The sequence below is a fragment of the Lycorma delicatula genome, chromosome 2 (assembly GCF_047948215.1).
Source record: "Lycorma delicatula isolate Av1 chromosome 2, ASM4794821v1, whole genome shotgun sequence".
Taxonomy (NCBI): Eukaryota; Metazoa; Arthropoda; class Insecta; order Hemiptera; family Fulgoridae; genus Lycorma; species Lycorma delicatula.
The window spans coordinates 139,196,302-139,215,899 of record NC_134456.1 but is presented as its reverse complement, the minus strand read 5'-3'; the positions used below and the strand labels follow the sequence as shown (position 1 = coordinate 139,215,899).

At 26.7% G+C, this 19,598-nt stretch overlaps 1 protein-coding gene across 8 annotated transcripts in view; it reads left to right on the top strand.

The window, feature by feature from the left end:
* LOC142319261 (uncharacterized) overlaps positions 1-19,598 on the top strand; it is a 57,031-nt gene that overhangs the window by 2,691 nt on the left and 34,742 nt on the right. For 6 of the 8 annotated variants that reach the window (XR_012755154.1, XR_012755153.1, XR_012755155.1 and 3 more), the window contains exons 3-7: positions 3,015-3,100; positions 6,095-6,260; positions 10,756-10,879; positions 14,283-14,447; positions 19,073-19,198. Coding sequence is in view for 2 of the 8 variants with exons in the window: in XM_075356313.1 (XP_075212428.1) it covers positions 3,033-3,100; positions 6,095-6,260; positions 10,756-10,879; positions 14,283-14,447; positions 19,073-19,194 (645 nt within the window). In the remaining 6 variants the exon portion in view is untranslated. Of the gene's footprint in view, positions 1-3,014; positions 3,101-6,094; positions 6,261-10,755; positions 10,880-14,282; positions 14,448-19,072; positions 19,248-19,598 lie in introns of those variants that run through there. The other 2 variants (XR_012755157.1, XM_075356312.1) reach the window with 2 other exon arrangements.

Sequence of the window (19,598 nt, the reverse complement as noted above, 5' to 3'; positions counted from 1 at the left end):
ATATGTTGTTTTACTACCTAATTAATTCTTGAGTTTATACTCGTACTATAGTATTGAATATGTTATTTAATTTTCTTTTGCATGCGTAAGTATACAAACAATGTTTTATCTACACAGCAAAAATTCAGTTTGCATTAATCTATTTCATTTTTTTTTAGTAAGCTAAACTAATGAATTTTTCACTAACTCTTCTTGATATAATTTCTTAATAAAACAAAATAATAAATGTAAGAGTTACTTAAATTTGAATGAAATCTGAATGTTTGGTAGTTCATATCCGGTTTCATTAATTCTTATTTGTTTGTACTTTTTTGTAAATGTTATGATAGAAATGATATGCTTTTCGTCATAAGAAATATGAAAACTCCGGTGTGTTTTTTCTTATAAGCAATGAGAAAAAAGGAATCGACTGTTATAAGAAGTACTGTATCAGTATTTCAAACATTTCACAGAAGCTATAACTTATTACCAATATGTATGATCTTTGTTCCTTTCTATGAATATTAAAAAAGTATAAAACATTACAAAAGTATGTTTGCAAAGCCACCTAGAATGCCATTCAACATTTTACAGATATTTTTTATTAATACAATTATCTACTACTCAATTATCTATTTATTAAAAAACTTATTAGTATTTAACATATAAGAATATGTAAGTGTTGATTTTTTTATTTATATTGTTACCTAGACATATTTTTAAGTTGATATAATTTATTTTAGACTTGTGTAACATCTGATCGATTTACCTGAAGTTAAATTTGTGCACTAAATAATAATCAATGAAATTAAGCAGTCTTAATGGGCTAATTATGCCATTCAGAAAAAATACATTGTTGGAAGCTTCTATTTAATATATAATATTTTTAAAAATCTGTACTCGAAATAAAACAATTTTGTCTTGTGGATAAGTCTTGAAGCTAATGGTTTGATCTGTCATGAAACTGTTAAAAAATTTTTTATACCTTTGTAATATTCACAGAAAGGAACAAAGATGTTCATAATATTGTAAAATATTAACCTTGAACAGTATATATAAGTAGTTTAAATGTAGAAAATTCTAGCTGGGAAACTTATAATTTAAACTGATTAGACACCCACCTAGTGACGTTCCGGTAACCCCCCCTGTCGCTAGCCCTATTGGGCTTTAACGGGAGTAAACTGGTTAATTAACATCTCAATTCCCCCCTGAGGGGAGAAGATCCCGGCAACGTAGCGTGTCCGGTCGCTACACCATCCCCTCCGTTCTTTGCCAGTAGTGGCTTTAACGAAGGTCATCTTCTTGCCCTCGTACTGATCACATTCCACAGTGTTCAGTCTGGCCTCGTGAGATGCCACCGACGCAGATGCCCTGAGGGCCATCTACATCAGTAATTCCGCTCCAGTAAAATCACCTTCCGAAGAAGGCTCGGGCACCTAACACTACTTCGTAGCCCTCAAGAACTAAGCTAAGAGCCTAAATGCGGAAGCGCGAACCCCACGCCTAGTTCTACTAATTAATGAGCCATTTACGTGAATGTCTCGTAATTCGAGGCAAATAACAACAACTTCCCACAAAAAGTGTGGATCACAACAACAAAATTTAGACCTAGTTCCATTAATAAACTCAGCTACCGCTTAATAAACCCTTACTTGGGTTACTTAAACAAGTTAACTACGGACTCTGGTCTGGTCTAGTCTACCTGGAAGAGGTGAGTGAATGCCTACTCCCATTCAGCTCCATTGCAGAGCCCCCCCGTGACATTCACCACCTTAATTAATTAAAAATTCAAATTTTACCATTTAATCCTTTCATTATATATTTCAATTTTTCAGGATGCTTCTCCTTCCTTGAAATGTTTCCAGTGTGGAGCCATCAGATAAAAAAAAATTTTTATATGACCCATATGTAATAAAGTACATCCATACATAGTATCAAATTGTTTAGATTATGCTCCCTTCAGAAATTCTGGATGAACTTCTGTAAATGCTAAGCTTAGGTACCAGAAGTCTGGTATCTAGATTTGGGATTTTTTTTTCATGTGCAACATTTTATGATAATATAGCTTTATAAGCTATGTATAAGTTTTAAGCTTATGTAAATTAATTGTCTAAGAAAAATTTCTTAGAATTAAATGATACTCATGAAAATAACAGAATGGAAATACTTCCATTCAATTTAAAAACATTAAGGAAATGTTTCTAAATATATGTATCTGTGAGTTATAAAAGGAGTAAAATTCAAACTTCTTAATGGTTGAATTATTGAGTAAATAGCATTACTGCTATATTAAGATATTTTTTAAAATAGAAAATATGGAAACATAAAAATCACTTGAAAAAATTTTTACTTAAAATCTAAAACTTTTTTTAAAGAAATTTCAGTTCTTAAACAATCATAATCAGGAGATGATGTGAAAACAGTATATATTTTTTTAAAAATAAATATATTTATGAAATATTATAAAAACATATATTTATAACAACAATGTTTTTATAAAGAGAAAAATGTAAAATTAGTTTCAAGAAATCTAAACTGTTGCATCCTACTCATACTTAGATTCCAAAAACATACTGTCCACAATGATCTAATACAAACTGTTAATATAGAATTGGATTTGATTTTTTGCAAGTTTTGCATAGGAGGTTTTATGGTTTAGATGCTTTTAAGCAAAATTAACACTGTTTTCTCAATCTAAAAATATTCTTAGAAATTCATCTTAGTTCATCTATTGTGCTTTATAAGTATTATTTATTTATCAAATAATATTTATTATTATTTTTTCATTTTATATTTTTTATTTTTGTGAATGATTTTTTTAACATTCTTGTTTTTCAATTTATTTTAATAACTACTAAGCATGGCTGTTTTTAAATTAGTATTTTTTTTATTTAAGTCTACAGAAGTTTAAGAGAACTGAAGTATTTTATCAATTTTTTTCGGTTAATTATTGGTTTAATAAGCTGTGTTGAATTATAAAAAGTAATTTTATCCAAAAAAAAAAATGAAAATTCTCAATTTAATTTTGATTTCAGTAATCAGTACAAATAACTATGGATACATTTCTTTCAACTTACAGAAAAGATTACCGATGGCCAGTGAAACTGCCCTCACAACAAAAGTAAGTATTTCATTTGTCCTTATTACAAAAAAAAAGGATTTTAATATAAACTCACCAGTGAGGAGGACATTGTTATATTACTGGAATAGAGTTTTATGGAATTATTTAAAATATGTGATTGTAAGAAATAAAAGCAACTGTTAACTGAAAAATGACACAATATCACTTAGGTGAATTAAAAGGGATTAGCTTAAGTACAATATAAATCACTTGAACTCCTCACTAGGACTTAGCTATGTAACTTATTAAATAAACTTCTATTGAATATAAAATTTTGTTCAGCTTGATTTTAAAAACATTTACTTTCTGAGATTATTATTTAAGTCAGTCTCTTGACAGATATTGGTATGATTCTGAATTGTGACAAATTTTGAGGTAATTTCAATCTGAAACAATTGTATTTTCTTTTTTAATTCTCAAAAAGGAGTATAATTAAATAGATGAGAAAAACTGAAAGTGCACATTTCCTATGCACCCCTTCACTACTTGTTAATATTAAATATACTACATACAATAAAAACAAATGAGTTTCAGAACTTCAATTTTTTTCTTTAAGCAAATAATTAAAAAGATACTAAAGATTTTATTGCAGGGATAGCGTAATAATTAAAGAGACAGTTGACTAGAAAAATTATTGTTTATTTAATGTTTGAAACTAATACTTTTCAACATAATCTTTGGCTGTATTTAAACACTTGATCATACTTCTGAGAATTTTCTTATTGAAGTAATAGAGTTGTTCACCTTGGTATCTGAGCAATTCTTGATCTGCTCATCATTACCAAAATTGGTGTCATTTAAAACGTTTTTGAGAGGACCAAACAAAACAAAAAATCTTATGATAAAGATCAGAACTGTAAGTATGGGTGTAGCAACATCTCTTGACCCAACTTTTGAAGCCCCTGCATGGAGGCAGGTCTTGTTATATTGTCATGCAAAAGAATTGCGCTATTGAGAGAGAAGCAGGATGTTTCCTCTTTATTACAGGTTTCTCCTTATTTTCTAGCATGCTATTTTCTATCATTTTTGTACATTGTTTTTCAACTTTGAAAATATAACATTTGATATAATATAATATAACATTTGACTTTCCTTTGCTTGTTCAATGAATTATTTTATTTTGCATCACATAATATTTTATTACTTGAATGTCCAAACATTTGTTTAGTATTAGCAGAAAAATCAAGATGTTGCAATAATTTTATAATGTATTAAACTTGCTTCGCTAGCTTAACTCACTAAATATTGTATACAAATGACCATTTCATTACTTTATTTTCACACATGATAAGTATGGTCATGTTTAGTTACAGTATAATTTGTGATGACTAATCTTTAGTAAAACATTTTGACATGTGTAATAATGTTTGCTAATAAAAATCATTTATTCTTTAAAAAAAAAAATAACAGTACACATTTGTATAAAACCAGACAAAGATATTTTTTTGTTACTCAGTTTATAATTTTTGATTTATGAAAAAGGAGCTTGTTATATTATTATTACAGTGGCTAAAGCATGTAACACTTGCTAACCTATAGAGAAAAAAAGTACAGGTACAAAATAGGTATTACTAAATAGTTTGCCATTTGCCTCTTTAATTATTGAATAACCCTCATGTCACACTGTAGTAAAATGTAATATTAGTCAATATAAATTGAATTTATATTAGTCAATGTGTTTATATAAAGTGTGAATAGGTATATAATACCTATAAAAGGTATAATAATATTAATTTACATAATAGCGTTCTTGAAGTAAAATTGTTCACATAAATTATCAGTTTTAGTTTGTAATTATTCTCAAGCTTCTGTTTTATAAATTACCTAACAATATAAGAGGTCTTCTGATTAATTTATGCATTTGAATAATATTACTCTGCTACGAGTTTTTGAAAAATAATAATAACTGGATAAATCTGAATTTTTGAAAACTTGTTTAATGTTTACTAAATAAAATATTTTTTACTTAATACCTTCAAAGTTATTTTTTTATTTTTATTATGGTACACTATTTTACATATTTATCATCATTATTTAGTTATATCACTACTTCTTACAATTAATATTACAAGAAGGTCTTATGTATATAACTACTTTTTTTGTAATTTATAATTTGTACTTTGTAATACAAATCCAACTAAGATTTTTCCTGTGCCTCTTTGTTTCCATGCAAATACTGGAACATTTCCTTTTTTTATCCAATAGCAGACCTACCAATCTGGCTTCATCTTTAAAATATACAATTATTTTATGATCATGATAAAGAATTTATTTATTTGTTTAATACATGAACTATGCTGTTATTACAGGCTACGTACACAGTATTAGAAAAGGGATAGGGTTCTCTGTCACATCTCTTTCCTTAGCTGAGTCATATTTGAAAGAGGCAAGACTTATATGAATAATTTGCTTCCAAGAGTCACTATTAATTTTTTATAATTAATAACTTTTATAGTGTTTTATTACTCACTCTGCATATTTTCTGTTTGAATATATTAAAAAAATTGTTCAAATTTGTTTTACCAATAATTATTAAAATTAATAGTATTAATTTCTTCTTATAAATCTGCTGAAGATGTTTCAAAATTCAGCTGCCATCTGAACACACAATTGAATAGGTTAAACTAGTCATATACCTTAAGAATAACAACTTATCTAACTAAACTCAGAAGTCAGCTCCTATTAAACTTAGAAATTCAGGGGATAATTATGAACATTTTTTGTAAATCTTTTTTCTTTCTTCTATTATGTGAAATTCATAAATTCAGTGAGCTAACTTCATATTCCATCCCAGAGTTGAATAATTTTTTAATAACTTTAAATAACATATTAAATGATGTACGCTGATGTGTGCTTTTCATGTAAGCTAATATGGCACTCCTTTTGTATCATCTTATTTTACTTTCAAAGATTATTTATTTTTATGTGGTAAAATAAATAAATATGTAGAGTTTAAAAAAAATATGTAGCTACAACTGCAATTTTGTTTTTCAGCGCAACTATGACAAGAAATGTATCAAGCAGTAACGAATTGAGTTCATGCACTTTAAAACCTTTAATTAAGGATTTCGTTGTACCTCAAACACAAGCTGTAAATTCTTGTGCAGCATCTCAGACTCCTCTTTCACAACAGAACCAGCCTGATGCCTTTCTTTGTCAGGTACTTTTGTTGTACATATACAGTAAACTCCCGTAAAAGTAAATTTTACAACCATTTTTCATGTATAATATTTTCACAGAATTCCATAATCGAACGTTTTTAAAAAATTTTTTTTTTGAACACTTTTATTTAATTTTCCACTCACTGAGCTTACAATAACTTTGGTTTAAAAAAATTGAAAAATTGTTTACACAGTCCAGAGATATGATAATTTTTAAACTGCTATATACTCAGTGTCACTTGTGCAACTGAAAAAAATCATTTAATACCTTATTAAAAAAAGAATAATATAAAAGTTGTATTAAATGGTTTTTTTTTGTTTGGGCCAGAGAGCACCAAGCATCATGCATTCCAAAATGAGTTTTGTTTCAATGAAATGATTAAATATAAATGGGAATATTAAATATTTATTTACATATGAGCATCTATTTACTCATTTGATCTCAACAGAGATTTGCCCAATTATCCAATTTATAAAAATTTACCTTTACAAAAGATGTATGATGGAAATATATCAGTCCCAAAGTTAAAAGTAAAATAAATATACCTCCTTTATTAGAATGTATTTTTTACCTCACATTGATTTCAATTTTTTACCCTAAACATCTACAAAATAACTAAAAATGTTTAAAATCTTGTCCATTGTATTACATTAATGTCTTCAAATTATTATTTTTATTTATTTATCAGTGGTTTAGTAATATTATCATACATATCAAGAGCACACAAAAGACAAACAACTAATGATTTAGATATAAAGGTCAGATTTAGATATAAATCGCATATTACATCATTTACACTAGCATTAGAAATTAATATAAACCTCATTGAGGTAGTAATAGGCATTATTAACCAGAAAAACTATCAAGTCCTGGTAATGTTTTTATAAATTGAATAAATTTCCAGTCATAAATTTTTATTTCCAGTCATAAATTTGATTCGAGGGTATAAAACTATTTTTCGCTTGATTTTTTAATCATAAAAGACTATGGAATCTGATGTGATATTTGTGATCATTATTTTTCTTTTATATTGATTTTCTTTCATATTTGATTGTTATATACGAAAATTCTTTGTATGCTATAAATATGAACAAGTAAAGGCTCGATAGCTTAATTAGAATAGTATAATGCTGACACCAGGAACAGTCTGTTATTATTAAATTATAATAAAAAGCAGCATGTAATTAATTCTGATTTTTTATTTAAACTTAATTTTTTATTATTCAGTTATTTAACGTTCAATTACAAACATTACTATTTATGAATTCTATTATAACAATGATAATAATAGCAGCATTTATAAGTTGCGGTCTGCAGTCTGTGGTTTAGCAGACTTGCATAAATTATTATTATTATATTATAAATTTTATTCAGAAAATAAGTATTGATAGTTGAATGATTAATTATCACTGAACAATTGTTAGTTGTAGTAGTTATTATCTTAACCACTTCCTCACTTCACCTACATCCTTGACACTTTTAAGAATATTTATAAAATTAAGCAAGTAGAGAGATTATATAAATTTTTTTAGGGTAAATATGCAAAATATAGATGCCATTGTCTAAGAAATAAAAAGAAAAAATCTAACAGATCAGTAATTCAGTCAGGGAACTTTCCAGAAAACAAATGACATTAAATCATTATCCAATTCTACATTATATAAAAAAAAAGTTATTTAAAAATAAATCTGTTACTAATGAAAAAGAGAGAAAAGTAGAGTTGCAAGGAATCCTTCCAAAAAAGCAAAATAGAATGCATATATGTAAAGTAAAATTAAAAACAGAAAACGAAAAGACTTAGGTGAGAGTATAAATGATTCCCACCTAAACACAAACAACATTAGTAAAAAAACTGCACCAAAACACTACACTAACCACAGAGTACTACTAAAAATCAAAAAAATTTAAACAAAAAAAGATACACCCAACTAGAGTTTAAAGAAACAGCATGGAATAGTAAGTATAAGATAGAAGAAAGTCAAATTCCTGTCTATGGAGAATTACAGTTTACAGTGAGAAGCAAGTTATTACAATAGTTGAGTAAATCATTTTTACCAGTGTTATGAACTTTATTAATCAAAAGTAAATTATATTTTAATTAAGTGTAACAGGACATTATGAGTTTAATGAATAACTAAAAAATGATTGTAGTAAAAAATATATTTTTTTAGCAATAAAACTTAAACCAGAGTAATATAATTTAAATTAATCTCAAAACAATACATTAATGTTAGATTAAATCTTATTTGAACCATTACAGAGTTCTATTTATTTCATTATCTGAAATGGCTTCATTAAACTTTTTTTTTAATACTATATATAAAGCAGTATATTAACAACTGTATACAACAGATACAATGGAAATAAATTAAATTTTGTACTAATTGCATTGAAAATAACCTACAAAGTATATGAAATTTTTCTAATTTAGTTATAATTAAACAGGGATGCCGCATTTGACAAATTAAATTTTCAATCACTTTTACAAATTTTTCACTCAGTTATCATCCAAAGCGAACAATATTTCCAAAATCATATTAAATTTAAACCAAACTAGTTGAATATTTTGAAAAGTAAATTGAATGAAGAGCTTAAATAAACATAGACTTAATTACAGCTTTGATAGATTTAAACAGAACTTAATAGACTGTCCATCATCTTTTAGTTTTATAGCTTTTAATTTTAATAAACTGCTTTTATATTTCTCAATATAAGAAGTATATTTTGAAGTGGTTTATCATGTAAGAGAAAAGCTTTAGTTTTTTATAAAGTTTACTAAATATCAGTGTACATGATTCATATTTACAGGTTACAATCAATGATCCGACAGGCCATTTTTTGTTTCCTGGAAACTGTTATTTCTGTCTTGAAAGATCCAAGATGTAATATTTTATTTCAGAAATAATTTTACCTAGCTTTAACAAATATTTCATTTATTTAAAGGTTAGATTATCAGAATAATTAAGGTCAAGAATTTGAATTTTGGCAAATATCAGGAAAATCCATACCGAGATAAGGAGTTTTGTTTTTAGAGTAATTTAAATTGTACTATGATTTTAAGTTCCATTACTACAAAAGATATTTTTTTATTACTCATTAAACTCATAATATCCTGTTATATTTAGTTAAGATTATTTACTTTTGATTAATAAAGTTCTCAACATCGGTAAAAATAATTTACCCAGCTATTTTAATAATATACTACTTCAAGCTATAATAGTATTATAATGATTGTAAGTTAATTGCCTATTGTTTGGTTTACTAGTTGATATAATGAAGTTTTGTTATGACATTATACCAATTTACTCTTTTTAAAATGTTTGACACAGTTTGAGTTTATTTGTACCACTCAAATTAGTGTTTTTCATCTGCTAATATTAGATTAAATCTTGTTTGAATCATTATAAACTTTTGATTGTCTCATTATTTGAAACAGTTTCAATAAACCATTTTTTTAATATTACATACATGAATATATTAACAACATCTAACAGATATAATAGAAGTAAATTAAATTTTGTACTAAAATTGCATTGAAAATAACATTGTATTAAAAATAACCTACAAGTATATGAATTTTTCTAAATTATAATCAAAAAGGGATATTGCACATCCTAATTCAGTTAATTATTAATATAGTTTGATTTATTTTTTTTTATATTACTTTCTACACAAAAGAAATTCATCTAGGCAATGCAACAATGTTGGTTTTTTTTATTTTTTAATAAATTTAAAAGCTTTTTTTACAATATTAATTTTTTTCAGTTTTTATAGATACTTTTAAAAGCTTCTTGACTTTTCATATTAAAAATTATTGTCTTTGAATCTTTATTCAGTTACATAGATTGTATAATGATTTGATTACAAGAAACCAAATTTTTTAAGGATTATGTTCATAAATATTAAATATTTATTAGTAAATAATCTAACATATTGCATCCAAGAACAGTGGAATATAATTATTTATAAAAAATAATTATCATGGAAAAAATTATTGCGTTGGGCAATTGAGAAGTTTGGAGGTAGTGCACTCGATGAAAAGTTATAGAGCTCATGAAGGAAAAATAAACCTTTTCTATTACCACACAGTCTTTTTATTAGGGATAATACACCTCTTCTTTAATTAAAGAAATAATTTTAAAATCTGCATTCTTCTTCACAGAGCACATTATAATTATTTATTCAATATTTAACATCACTCCCATCTGCCTAAATGAATGAAAAACGTATGATTTCTTTTGTATACATTATTCTGCTTTAATCTTATAAATTTTATTACCTCTGGTCAATTCTACTCTTCAACATCTCTGGTCAACATTTTATTTTTAAATCTATGGTTTAGATTTGACGCTAATAAATTTTTTTGTTCACCTGAATCACTGAAACTAGAGGGGAATTATTTAAAGAATAAATCTGAATAGCTACACAATTATAGCTGCCATTAACAACATTATATAATTCTAATAGTTATTAAGTAAAATTTTTTTTTTCAGATGTATGAAACAAATCCATATCTTTATAACATTGAAAAATCATCTTCAACTGATGATTTACGAAAAAGAGTGTTAGGTCAAAGGTTCATATCAACATACCAAAGGGATTATGGCCAACAAGATGGTAAGCATACTATTATTTCTTCTGATTACATTTAATGTTACAGTAAATAATTTATAAGTTTTATTTTTAATTTACAATGATAGTTTCAAAATTTTAATGCAATTTTAATTCAGATTATTCTTAGTACTTTTAAGTACAAATTTTAATGCAAAGTGTACATTTTCTCCATCATTTTAATAATACAAGTTTCCAAGTGACAAAAATTTCTACATATAATTACAGTTGTAGTAAAGCTTTGATTTAGTTTTTTCTTTACAGAGATTTTTAATATAAGATTTTTTAATTAGATTCAGTTAATGGTGATGTGGAATGAAAGTAAAAAACTGGCGCCATAACTGCTAATGTCAGTAAAGCAAATTTTAAGACCAGTTTTCAGTGTTTATTGTCCTTATTTATTTTAATTTTCAGTGTTTATTGTCCTTTTTATTATTTGCTGAAGATTTTTATCCATGCAACCAGATGCACAAAAAGTGCAGAAAGTTCAAAAAGTATTCAAAAAGTACAAATAGGCTGTATATTAAAACACATTAATTAGTTTTAAATGAAAAACACAAAATAAATTATATATTATTTTAGATTACAGTAATTCATATCTACTTGGTTTTCATTAATATAAATTATAGTTACACTTTAGTGCACAATTATCAGTGGGTTTATCGTTTCAGTAAATGCCAAAAGTAATCCTATTTTTGTTACGAATTGATTTTATTTTACAGATATTAATAAGTGTAGCATCAGCACTAAAAAAGTGTTTGTAATCTTGTACTAGTAAAGTTGTGAACTTTGTACCGCATATGTTTTTGTGCCTGAGTTTTACATTTATTTGAAAATTTTGATCTTAGAATAACTGATGATTGCTGGTTATTAAATTCAGAGAAACAAACAGCAGTACTACTAAATAATGTAGGTGATTTTATTTATAATACTCTAAAATATATTTGTTTTCTAATGCAAATACCAAAATAGCCTAGAAGCTAGCATTAACCAGGGTAAACTATGAAATAATACATAAAGCTGGTGACTGTAAAAGATTTTTTACTTTTTGTAAAGATGAAGTGAAGGAATAAAAAAATAAATGAGAGTGTGAAACTGAAGGAGTGTTCTGAATGAATGTGATATAAAGGAATGGTAATAAAGTGGAAAGATAAGAATTGATGAATTGAAAAATGTGTTTCAAATAAAAGAACTTTGAACAGATAGAATAATTAAAATTAGTATAGAAGGTAAGAAGAATTTGTAAAGAAATTACCGATTTAATGAGGTTTATTAAAAAATTATCATATCTTGCCATAAAAATATCTAACATATTTATTTCTTATTTTTATTCACTTTAAAGAATGATCCCTGTCATTCAATATCATCAATCCAGTGTTTTTCTCATTATTTAAGAGATCTATAGAGGTCTTTTCAAAACAGCACTCCAGTGTTACTTTACATTTTTCATTTTTTCTTGGCTTTTGAATCACAATTCTTAAGTAGCTTAGAGCTTTGGAAAGTACCATAAATAACTAATAATAATAAATGAATCTTATAAATAAATAATCTTATTATATACTTTTTATTATTTTTATGATCTTAATAATAATAATAAATAAAAAAATCATAAAGTACTTCTCCGTTGTCTTTGTAATACTTTTTTATTACAAAAGAGAAGATTATTATGAGATTGTGCAGCTAAGCTATTCAATCATGACAATATCCACACCCACAACTTGTACTTAGTCCAGAACTTAGATGTACTCATATTACTCAGATGTACCAAACATCTTTCTCACTATATATAGTCCTTGAAATTTCAGACAGTTTCCTCAACTGAAAACCACTATAAAATATCTGACCAGAATCTTAAAGATACAATTATTGATCTTTGAATTCTGAGTTGTAACTGTACATCCAGTTTTCAGATAGATTGGTTAATATAGATTAAGACTACAATAAGCCAGAATAAGCCCAAAAAGTACTACATAATGGTAATTTTTATTTTTTGTTTGTATTCTAGAGGTTTAAATATTTTTTTTAATATGATTTATATATATAAATTTCAAGCTGTCCTCCTTGGCAGAGTGATAGTGTCTTCACCTTTTGTCCAAAATGTTCTGGATGTAAATTTTGATCAAGCTTATCATTTTTACATGCTAAAAAATTACATACCATATATTTTTTTGCTTATTTTTCAATCTGTGGCATTTTAAATAAAAAAAGCTGGGAATTTATTTTTGCAATTCAGTTGTTACTCTATTTTTATCTTTATGATACAAAACATAATGAATCCATAATATTATGAATTCTTTTGTTATACCAGTGTGTTACAAAATATCAACCAAAAATGTCAGTTAGCCAGTTTGTTTTTCTAAAAAAAAAAAAAAAAAAAAAAAATTATCAATAGATTATAATGTTGATTTAAACTTTTTAGTAGTAACCAAAATGTTTAATACTAGAATATTAGCATCACAATTTTTTAAAATATATTTTCACCTTTTTGAAAATTTCAAGCTTGTGCTTCAGAGGCTTTTTTTAATGATTAAAATATTAACTAAGATTGATTATAAATAAATAAATATTAAGTTATTTTTAGAACTTTATTGTGGCATTAAAAAATTTAAATTATGAAATTTTTTTCATTTTTCACCTATACTCAAGTGGAAGCATTCAGGTAAAATTAATTTTTATGAAAATAATCCTAAAGTTATAAATTAAAAAAAAGAATTTTTTTAAATTATTAAAAAAAAATTGTATAAAATACATAGCACAGCCATAATTATAAATAAACTTGTAATTTTCTAGAAAGGGGATGAAAATTTTTAGCTAATTTTTTTTCAAGAAATACAAGCCATAAAAAAATTAAGTTTTTTTTTAAATACCACTTATGATGTATCACTGAAAAACTGTCAAAGAGGGCTTATTACTGCAATTAAGAAAAAGTCCAAGATCCAAATATTTTTGGATTTTGGGCTTTTTTGGTCAAGTCAATTGCAGTCAAAAGGAGAGGTGTACAACTAGATGTTGCAACAGTCCTAAATCCAAAATTTCAACATCCTACGGCTAATCGTTTTTGAGTTATGCAAGATACATACCAATTGCAGTACTTCCTTTACTTTGTACAAGGAAGTAAAAATGTTTTAGAATGTGTGATCTTGAAAAAAATTTCAAATTTATAAAAAACATGTTACTAAAGTAGCTGAGAAAGTAAAAATGAATAAAGAAATACACACAGAAATAATATCTATAAAAATAAATACATCGTTAGTTAAACAGCATGATGAAATTTAACAACACTAAAAATTGTTAAATATTAAATAACTATTTCAAAATAAAGTTTTGAAAGTTATTTAATATTTAAGTTTTAATATTTATATTCAAAATTATGGTGTAATATTACCTTATACAGTTATTATAATTTCAGAAGTAAAGCAGTCAGGAGCTGGTGACAAAAAAGGGGAATACTGCTGCAAATGCATTACTAAAGAAGAGCCAAAATTTACTAGGCATAAGCCTACATCTATTCCAAGATTAAGATCAATGTCAACACCAGCAGGTGGCAGTAATGGTGGTAGTAATAATAGTAAAGGTATGATTGATTTTTTTTCTATTTTATTAATCTTAATTGTTCTGATTCTTTTTATAACTCTTCATTCTTAATAATGTTTTACTGCAATTGAAGTATTGACCAGCCAGAATACAACTATTTCTTTAGTCAGATTGTAGAAACGAAGTTCATATTTCTTTTAAAATAGTTTTAATTTAAGAGTAAATAAATCAGAACATGAAAGAAATATTTCAAATAAAAAAAATTGAGAATCAAATTAATTTTAACTGAAGGAAGGAGACATGGCAAAAAGAGAAAGAATTATGAAAAAGATATGCATTAAAACAACAGTAGAGAAAAAGCAGTAAGTTTAATTCAAAGAAGAATCTTAATGCTCTGGAGAAATCACTTTGTGGGATCGCCTTCAACTGGAAGTCCTTTGGATGCCTGTTGGGTAAATTACAAAAAAAAAAATAAAACAGCTCATTTGCCAAAGTATTGGACTTTAATTTAACAAAAAAATGATTAGTATCGTAAATATAATAATGTAAACACTTTCATCAGCCTTATATGTAAGTGTATAATAAAAAGCCCAAAGTAATATGCACAACATAAAGATAATATTTTAATTAATAATATTTGTAAAGAAAAACAAGTATCAAATACAATAAAAAAATATAACTCAAAACAATGCATACATAAGACACAAAAATATTACTCATTATTAATAATAATATCATTGAAAACATTACTAAAACTTACAATAAAGAAATATTATATTTCTGATATTAATACAAATTTAGAAATTAATAAAAGTGACAAATATTCTATATATAAATACAACAAAATTTCAATTATATAACATCAGACAGTCTTATAAAAGCTGCAACAGATAGCAGCACCCATATAATAAATATGTAATTTTCATTATTTTAATATGCAGTTTAATTAAGCATTTCAGTCATTACTGAGGATGCTGGATCCTGTGAAAGTTTACTTTCTTGTTAAAAATAAGAATTAGTCAACTGCAGTAGTTACTTGTAAGATAAGATTTAAAATATCTTTTTAGATAATTTAATGTTAACGTAATAACCCATTAATTTATGTTTTCCTTACACCTATACCTCCACTTTCCAACCTTTACAGCAGAATGATGTTCAAAGTTTACTACTATTTATTTAATACTAGATTCATACCTGCTATCAAACTTGAATACTGACATTCACTATCACTCCTAGAAAAGAATACCTCAGTGTTGTTTTAGGTTTGTTTCAAATTGAACTGTTTGTCAAATTAAACAAAAATATTGTTGACAGTGTGCTGTGTGAAAATTTTCTTATACTATTAATAATATTATTTGTAGATTTAAAAACAAAATTAATAGTGATTGTACAAGCCAAAGCAGTATATAAATTAAACTGCACTCACTAGAAGAAATACATTATGCAAACTGTACCCACAGACGTAGAGAAAGAAAACGAGAGCGAGTCGCAGGCAGAACGTCCGCACACAGTAGAAGTCTGACCTGCACTGAAGAAAGGTGGCATGATGAAAAGAAGGGGAAGCAAACTAGGCTGTAGACAGAAGAGTGTGTGTGTTGATGACAACAGATGGTATGCAAGTGTTAGTGCGGAAAAGAAACAGGATAAACGGGAAGTTTGGGAACGATTAGAGAAACGTGGGGAATTCGGGAACGATAGACATAACAAAGATTATTTTTTTATAACCAAGCAGACCATTAAAAGAAACATAAGACTTAAAAGATGGTTTCTGAATACGAACAAGTTGAGGAATGACATCATCTCAGACAAACAATATTAGACTTCTAGGAACTTTGACAACAACATTAAAATTGGATATAACAAAACAGTTATGACTAATTTTGCTAAATAGGAATAGTTTTTATGAATCATTATGACTACAGCAGACAGAATAGAAAATAACGGTGAACATGACACTACGAGAAGACCTTGAATTTATTGGACTAAAGCTACTTTACGCATTGGCGTAAACAGGGCCATTCATCTTTAACTTGAGTTTCAGTAAAAGAAAGTAGTCTGCTGGAGCCTTGTTGGGAGAAAAGGGTGGGTGGGATAAGACAGTGATGATTTGCAGTGTAATAATGTGTTAAAACTGTTGTCACATGAGCCGGGGCATTGTCATGCAAGAGAGTCTAACTGCCCGGTACTCAGGCCAGATTCAACGAATGCAACACATCAGGCATTTCATTACTTCCAAATAGAATTTAGAAATCATGGTTTAACCAGTTGGGACAAATTCATAATGAATCAGGCACTTTGATTTGAAGAATGCAATCAACATTGTTTTAATCTTGATTTTTGCTGCCTGACTTTCTCTGGTCTTTATGCTCCAAGACTCAACCAAGCAGCGGATTGATGCTTTGTATGCGGATCATACATCAAGCACCAGTTTTCATCCCTAGTTACAATTGTTTGCAAAAACTTGGGTCACTATCAGCAGTTTCAAGTCTTGAGTGCAAGAAAGACGTACCTGTTTTTGTTTTTCTATCAAGAAGTGTGGAATGGGCACCCAGTAAATCTTCAAAAGTGTCTTTGAATGCTGTGTAAGCAGTGAATCTACATCGGTTTACACAGAATTAAAGACTAATTTCCTTATTTATGAGATAATAGAAAAAACCCTTCTTCAATTTTTGCTTCATACTTTTGGGAATCTCTGCCTTGTGTATCAGAATTCTTAACTGTCCAACCTTCAAAGCTGTAACAAAATTTTTTATTAATCCCAGTTGGATAGGAAGGAACGGTATGTTTTCAGCATTAAAAAATAATTGTGTTTCAAGACTTATTTCCTTATTTATGAGATAATAGAAAAACCCCTTCTTCAATTTTTGCTTCATACTTTTGGGAATCTCTGCCTTGTGAATCAGAATTCTTAACTGTCCAACCTTCAAAGCTGTAACAAAAGTTTTTATTAATCCCAGTTGGATAGGAAGGGACGGTATGTTTTCAGTATTAAAAAATAATTGTGTTTCAAGTATCATATGTTAAGAAACAGAAATTGAGTATATCAGTGTTATTTGGGGCAACTGTATAGAATTAGGTGTTGTCCTGGTTTTGCAAAAAATGTTTGTCAGAATATTAGTTGTTAATCTGTACATTTATGAAGTTTTTGTGTTAAGTGTATTCTCAACTCCTGTTAAGATACAATGTTTATTGATGTAGTATAAGAGGCTGATGTACTGTAAGAGGTGTGGAATGCAATAGCACAGATTAAGTATGATTATAAAAAAAATATAATAATATATTAGTGTTAAGATAAATTTCCTTTATCTATAAAAATAGTTGTGTGTTATATTTATGGTTTATGAGAAACTCCATTTTATTCCATTCAGGAGCATTAGACAGTGATATTTGAATATTTTTCAAATAATATAATTTTTTAACTGTATAACTTATTATTATTTATATTTAATTATTGATATTATGTTTTATGATTTAATTAGTTTATTTAATGATTTTTAAATGTTTCTTTATCTGTGATACATGATGAGATATGAATGAATTTAAAATTGGTAAGAGCCTGAAATATTAATGAGCTCTCCTACAGTATGATGATGTATACTTTAAGCTTTTGTTTTACTGAATGACTAATAAAGAATCAGTCAGTCAGAAATAATGAGAGTGAAATTCCATAAAAAAGTCATATTTATTTTTTGTAGATGATATAAAACATCTATTGGTGATTTACAGAAAGGGATCTTTTTCATAATTTCTTGAAATGAGATTATAGGGGTCGCAATGTATATAATAGATTGGATATTAGAATTAACAGTGAAAAACAAAATGAATTGTTATTAACTGAAAGTGAAAATGTTACAGAGAAAATGTCTGTAGAGGTCATAAAATAAGTTTTGCTAAAAACAGAAAATATCTTTATTACATGCACTATTGGTTTATTTAATTGATATGTAATAAATTCATTGCCCTTTAATATTCAACTGTCCTGTGAGATTTCTTGAATGTGCTTTATTTCTCATATTATATATATATATATATATATATATATATATATATATATATATATAAAGATAGTTTTTAAGTCCATTCTTCAGTTTTGATTTGCAAGATGTAATAGGTTTTACACATCCTTATACTATAGTATATAACTTTTACTCCCCGGGTAATTAGAATTGTACAAAGTACGTAGGCATCTGTTGAACAAGGACCTCCTGATGAAAATTATTTCATTTTTTCTGACAATCTTGCATTTAACTACACCACTCCATCAGTTTTCATTATTTATTGTTACCATTTTTTTGTAGTATATTCAGATTCTGTTGTTGTATGAATTCTAAAACATAAAAGTCTTAGCTGTTAAAGGTATAAACTAATTTTTCTACATTTAGTACAATTTCATCAGCAAGTGTTTATAGTTAATTGTTTGTCTTTACCAGTCTCTCATCAACCATTTCTTAGAGAATTGTTAATTGAACCCAGTTAGTTAAAGTCTAAGTTAAATGACGTGCAGATTCAATTAAAAGTAACTATTCCTTAACTGGATTTTGAGACAAGATCTGTTGTCTTAAACTATGTGTAAGTTGAATGGCAATGATATAAACCATTTATTGGGCTAATGAAGTTATTTGTAAACAATTAACATGTATAATAGAATTAAATATTTTATTTTAGGAAACAGCAAAGGAGATCTGTGTTCTTCACAAAAACCAGGAATAAGCGAGTATATGGATAGTATAAGTAGAACTGGAACATTAATTGTTAAAGAGAAACTTCTGTCAAATAAAAAAAAATAATAAGGTATGTGAAAAATAATAAAAAAAATAAAAGAAATTTGATTAAAATTATATTTTCTTTTACTTTTTTTTAATGAAATACTTTGAAGCCATATCTTGCATGCTATGTGCAAGTTACATATGAAATCCTACATGTATAACGAATGTCCACTTTGTCCAATGATAACTTTTAGAATTATTAATTTTTCAGCTACACTACTTCTAACATTTTATTCTCATGTTTGGGCCTTCTTACTTAAATTGAGTAGCATCGTCATAATCTGACTGTGTCATCTTGTCTTGATAATTTTTGTAGCTTATCATTTTTTGACTGTAACCAAAGATAACTGTTGGTTACCTTTAAAAATTTATAAACAATAAAATAATATGAGTAAATATAAACACAAAAAGGGAGAAAAATGATA